Source organism: Nematolebias whitei, chromosome 5 (genome assembly GCF_014905685.2).
Source record: "Nematolebias whitei isolate Nwh7 chromosome 5, NemWhi1, whole genome shotgun sequence".
NCBI classification, from domain to species: Eukaryota; Metazoa; Chordata; class Actinopteri; order Cyprinodontiformes; family Rivulidae; genus Nematolebias; species Nematolebias whitei.
Window position 1 is genome coordinate 46,436,926 of NC_056502.1, and position 6,000 is coordinate 46,442,925.

General features: G+C 51.2%; 1 protein-coding gene across 1 annotated transcript in view; it reads left to right on the plus strand.

Moving 5' to 3' along the window:
- cnot10 (CCR4-NOT transcription complex, subunit 10) overlaps window positions 1–6,000 on the plus strand; it is a 56,262-nt gene that overhangs the window by 31,105 nt on the left and 19,157 nt on the right. Inside the window, exons 10-12 of the mRNA XM_037677195.1 lie at window positions 419–621; window positions 754–875; window positions 1,086–1,262. Coding sequence (XP_037533123.1) covers window positions 419–621; window positions 754–875; window positions 1,086–1,262 — 502 coding nt within the window. The remainder of the gene's footprint in view (window positions 1–418; window positions 622–753; window positions 876–1,085; window positions 1,263–6,000) is intronic.

The following is a 6,000-nucleotide window of genomic DNA, read 5'->3' on the forward strand; positions in this document are numbered from 1 at the left end:
GAAGTCCAGATGACATGATTCAACCTTTTTTGTTGTTATATACCTGGATGACTGAGAAAACAAACTTTGTATTATTTTTAATTATTTTACTCTTTTATTGCCATTCCATTTCTTAATAGTATTTTAGATATCCTCTGTATAAAGGCCATCTAGAGACGAGCGCTGCAAATTAGCTCACGCTATAAGCATCATGATACAGGCATGGGACTGCTGTTTTATTCAGTTTGTCTATGTTATTGTGTGTCAATCCCTATCAAATAAACTTAAATAAATAAATAAATTGACAGACAGGGCAGCCAGTCTTGCTTTAGATGAATAACCTTCATAGGTTTTTTCACATCTGTAAACATAATCAGCAACATCTGACTACAAACCTCACTCTGAAGTCTGAACTTCTTGTCTTTTGGTTATTCTGTAGCTAAGAAGTTCACGGGCATTCCCATGTGTGCGTTACTGTCCAACAAACGCTACGAGCTGTTGTGTAACTGTGGGATTCAGCTGCTGCACATCGGCAGGCCTCTGGCAGCGTTTGAGTGTTTGATGGAGGCCGTGCAGGTTTACCACTCCAACCCTCGACTGTGGCTGCGGCTTGCAGAGTGCTGCATCTCTGCTAACAAAGGCGTACGTCCCTCCTCTGACATTAGTTTCTACTCAGTATTTGAATATTTAGACTTGCTGGGCTTTCATCTCATATTTTATTGTTTTCCTGTTGGTTTTTGTTCTTGGAATAAAAACATGTGTTAATGATTGCAGGGGTCAGAACAAGAAAACAAAGGTTTACCCTGTAAAAAAGGAATTGTTCAGTCTGTCATCGGGCAGGGTTACCATCATAAAATTGTTCTGGCATCCCAGTCTTCACAGAACCCAACCTACAGGTCAGTGTTGGATCCAAACGGGTCATTCTCCTGCTCTGAACCAGAACTGAACCTATAGCAGAAAGTCAGACGTTGAATCCATCAGCTTCCTGTAATTCTCTCATGTCTATCAGATTAACTGTTTTCTGTCAGTTTAAACTGGACACAGCAGCTGTTTACTGACCTGTGATCAGTGGATGATGGACGTCACTGTGGCTCTTCTCTGTGTAGTGACGGACAGTCGGCAGCCATCCCTGTGGCCAGTATGGAGTTTGCAGCCATCTGTCTGAGGAATGCTCTATTGCTGCTGCCTGAACAACAGCAGGAGACCAAAACGGAGAACGGTTCCAAGAGCTCCAGTCAGTCAGGAAGTACGGAGAGTGGCAGTGAGAACAGTGATGTGTGCAGGTCAGTCATTTCCAGGTCACACACTGTGTGGGCACAGCCCCACCTGCACATGGTCTTCAAATGAGGGGCCAGGTCTCTGATAATCTTGAGGTGGCACCAAATCCAAAACAGAGTTTTAGAGTTTGAAAAATATAGTTTACATCATTTGATACAGCCCTGATTAATATCTTGTTTTACAGTCAGTTTACGGAGAACTGCACAGTCCTAGTTCAACTAAATCTACCTCCATCAAATATTATGCAGATATTTTCTCAGTTTCAGTTTTATTACGCACATTCTGGACTTGATTAAACTTTTGATTAAAAAAAAAAGTCCTTGAAGAAACTCTGAAACTGGACTGTTTCATTCTGTTGTGATCTTGTTAGACACTAAAGATCGTAAATATATTTCTGGGACAGTTAACAGCAGAGCTGCTCACATGAAGCTAGCCATAGCCAGGCATCTCTTTTACCAGAATCAGAATCATACACTTAAATCTACAACTCAGCTTCCACGCTGAAGGGCTACAACATAAGGTGTCTTGTTCTTTCAGTAAGAGCATAGCTACATGCAGGATCCAGGTCCGTTCTGATCTTGGACCGTTCTTCTTTGGACCAGTGCAACTGGTGCACCACCGTGAATTAAATGTTCTATTTCGTATAAGCGTAGCCCTTTAAGGCTGTCGCTTGGTGGGTTTATCCCGTTATGCGGAGCATTGCACTGAAAAATTTAGTCCACGCCCACCTGCTGTGTGAGCCCGACCCGGTCTGTATAAATTACGTTAAGAGCGGGAAATCTGCTCCCATTTTTTCTTCAGCGAGCTAATAGCACTGTCAGAAGAACAAAGAAGGAAAATTGTGTAGATGACCAACCTTTAAGGATGCTTGGCCCGGCAGTCGACCTCCGGTCGTCCGGTGAGTTCTCCTCCCCGAGGAGAAGCTGACGAGCAGTCTTATTTCAAGGTAAGTGCCGAGGAATATTTCACAGTGACAGGTCACTACACGCTGGACAACGCCATCTTGTAATTTTCCTCTTATCGCCGACCCTCGGAGCGAATCGGATGGTTCCTCCGGGACAGGCGCGCTCAGCTGCAGCCCCCCGCTGCTCATTCCCTCCTGGAGAGCGTAGTGTCGGTGGAGGGGGGCTGAGTGAATGCTCACCCCATCCCACCTCGTTTCGCATCGGCGATCACACCGCTCCGGCCGATGGCGCCCTCAGGGGTTGCCCGGCGTAACCCAGGAGGCGGCTGACATGAAGGGACCCCTTTTTCTACGTCCCATGCCTTTCCCGCCAGTTCGGATGATCTGGCGGGAAGGTTGTTTACTGGGTTCCATTCCGGCTTACCGTCTTGATCCATATGGCCTCGTGTTCCAAAAGGACGTCCTACGGGCGAGGCCACAGACGGTTCTTTCCTGGTAGATTGGGGGAGCCGGTCTCCACAGTCCGCACCCATCACCAGAGTGGAGGGGTTCACTGAGCGGGGCTACCCCTCGGTAACCCCCTTTGAGCCAAGCCTCGCGGAAGCTTTCGGAGCGAAGCTGTCCAGGTCGGAGCAGCGTCCCGTCCCTCCTGGGAAACACGACCAGACGGTGACCACGCTCTCCAATCGAGCCCATCAATGTGCTTTTCAGGCAGCCGCAGCTAACGACAACGTGGCGCTGCTAGCATATAGCATGTCCAAGAGGCTGGAGGCCGCAGACCTGCCTGAGGAGACCAAGAGCTCCCTCTGTAAGGCAGCCGACTCTTCTACGGTTTGCCTGTCCAGGATTGCAGCGTGGATGATGATGATTCAACGATCCACCTAGCTCCGTCGCTCCCCCTCGCTGCCGGCGAAACTGCACAAAGACCTGATGGAGGGCCCCATCACGGCAGACGCGCTGTTCGGGAGCAGCTTCAAGCCATGCTGGCGAACTCGAAGCAGTCGGAGGAGGTGTCAGAGGCTGTGCGCCACCTCATCAAGCCGCGCGGCTCATCCCGCCCCCCAGCCCGCTGGAGAGACAGTCGTGAGCAGAGGCAGAAGCAACGACGTTCCACGGCCGCGGCGGCGTCTCGCTCAGCCCCGCCCGTCAGAGACCAGCCCTCTTCATCCTGGCAACCAGCAGCTCAGCGTTTCCCCAGAGATCGCCTGTAGACAGCGCTCTGGGCAAACAAGTCGCAGAGCTCACGGGGGAGAAGTTTTAAAAAATGACGGTCTGCGGAGGTTGTGTGTAAAAGTGACAAAAGTTGAAATAAATCATCATTCAATGATCAAAGTGTCTGTTTTTAGCCAGTCTGTAAGCTCGGATGAACTCACAGGGGCTGCGCACACACCCTCCACACATAACGAGCCGGTGTCCCCGGCGCTCACCGGCTCACATCGGTATAAATGTGGGACCGCAGGCCGGGTCCGGTGAAGGTCCTCGTTTCAGCAAAACAACACACGCCTCACCGAAGCAAACGCGTGTGGCCGCGATGCGGGCAGCCGTCGCCCACCGCGTCTCAGCGCTCGGCAGCTCACGGCAGCTCACGGCAGCACAAGCATGAGATGGCTGAACGAACCCGGTGACGAGTCTCGCCTCCAGCGAGAGCGGCGCGCGTCCCTCCAGAGAAAACGTGTGCTCCCACGGGGCTCGCAGCCTTCACTCCAACAGCACGGCGTAGATGAAGTCACGCCCTCCGCCTCTCAACATTCGCACAGCGACGTCGAACGCGCAGCCCCACGGCGTCATCAGCTGTCACATGCTTCGCCTCAGCACACACCGGCCCACCTGTACATGAAGGTTGGTCCGCGGTCCAAACGCAGCGCATGGGCGCGTTCAGAGCCTTTTCGAGGAAGCCTCGCCTTGGGTCATGCGGAAAACATTCCCGCAACGCATGACGGCAGTTGAGGCGGCAGACTGGTGACATCCGTACAAAACATGACGCATCACTTAAATGCACGTCCACTCCACGAACGTTATGCAGAGTGGCTAAAAACATGCTCGCCGGTCAGATGGATGGACAGGGTGTTATGCAAAGGTTACACGTTACAGTTTGCAACCCGACCCCCTCCGTTCGGAGGAGTTTTAGAGATGGTCCTGTCATCACCAGACCAAATCTCATCCCTAAATGCAGAAGTCTAAGAGCTTCTGATGAAAGTAATCTCCAGGGTTCCCAACGGAGAGGAAAAAACAAGGTTTTACTCACGTTACTTCCTGGTTCCCAAACGGACTGGAGGGATGAGACCGTTTTTGGATCTGTCAGCTTTCAACAAGGCGATCATGGACAGACCGTTTCACATGTTGACAACCAGACAGCTGTTGGACAACATCCAGGGAAACGACTGGTTTGTTTTCAGTCAACCTAAAAGAGGCTTATTTTCACATACCGATCATCCCAAAACACAGAAAATTCCTGCGTTTCTCCTTTTAAGGGATGAAGTATCAGTACAACGGGCTGCTGTTCAGGTATTCCCTCGCGCCTCGTACGTTCTCAAAGTGTGTTGAGACAGCCCTGCATCTGTTACACAGAGCAGGGATGAGAGTTTTGTTTTACCTGGACGACTTGCTGCCGCTGTCACGCTCCAGACAGGAAGCAGTGATGCAGGCTCAGGTGTTGACATCACACCTGTTAAATCTGGGCTTCGCCATAAATTGGAAGAAAAGCTCGATTTTCCCGGCCCAGACAATTGTTTATCTGGGAGTGGAGTTAAATTCAACCACCATGAAGGTTCGTTTATCACGAACGAGAATCGACACTTTAAAAGACCACCTCCGCCATGTAAGACCTGGTAGAGTGGTAACAGCTGTCTCCGTCATGAAGCTGTTAGGAATGATGTCATCAGCTCACACAGAGGTCCCGCTGGGTTTATTACACGAGACGCCCCCAGAGGTGGTTTGTACGTCTGCGTGTGGATCCAGTAAAACAAAAGAGACGGATGATCACTGTCCCTCCCTCCGTGAGGGCAGACCTCCGACACTGGGGAAACACCCTGGTTCTGTCTGATAGAGCCCCCGTCAGCAGACCCACGTTACACGTGTCAGTCTTCACGGACGCGTCGCTGTCAGGCTGGGGGGGGGACATGCCTATCTCAAGCAGTAGGGGCGCTGTGGCCCCATCACACATCAGCCCACATAAATGTTTTGGAGTGTTTCACGGTGCTGAATGTGATTCAGCATTTTGCTCCCGTGCTACAGAATCAACACGTGTTGATTCACACAGACAACAAGGTGACTGCTGCGTACATAAACAGCAGGGGGGTATGCGTTCAGCCCAGATGTTACACATTGCGCGAAAGCTTCTGTGTTGGGCTCACCAAAATCTGCTCTCCATCAGAGCAGTTTACATACCCGGTGTTCTGAACAAAGGGGCAGATGTGATGTCCAGGGGCGGCCCACATCACTGGGACTGGACTCTCCATCCAGACCTGATAAATCAGACGTGGCAGAAATTTGGCAAAGCAGCTGTGGACCTGTTTGCGACACGAGAGAACGCTCAGTGTCAACTATGGTTTTCCCTGAGCCCGCGAGTCGAACCACCACTGGGGGTGGATGCGTTTGCCCACAGCCCATGGCCCAAAACGCTTCTGTACGCGTTTCCTCCATCTCCTCTGATTTTACGGTTCCTGAACTGAGTTCAGGAGGAGGGATTGACAGCTCTCCTGGTGGCCCCCGAGCGTGTGAACACACCATGGTTCTCAGCCCTACAACGCCTGCTGTCGGGGCGCCCGTGGAAACTGCCATGGAGGGAGGATACTCTCCTCCAGGCAGGAGGAGCGATCAGGAGTTACCCAGAAATAGGC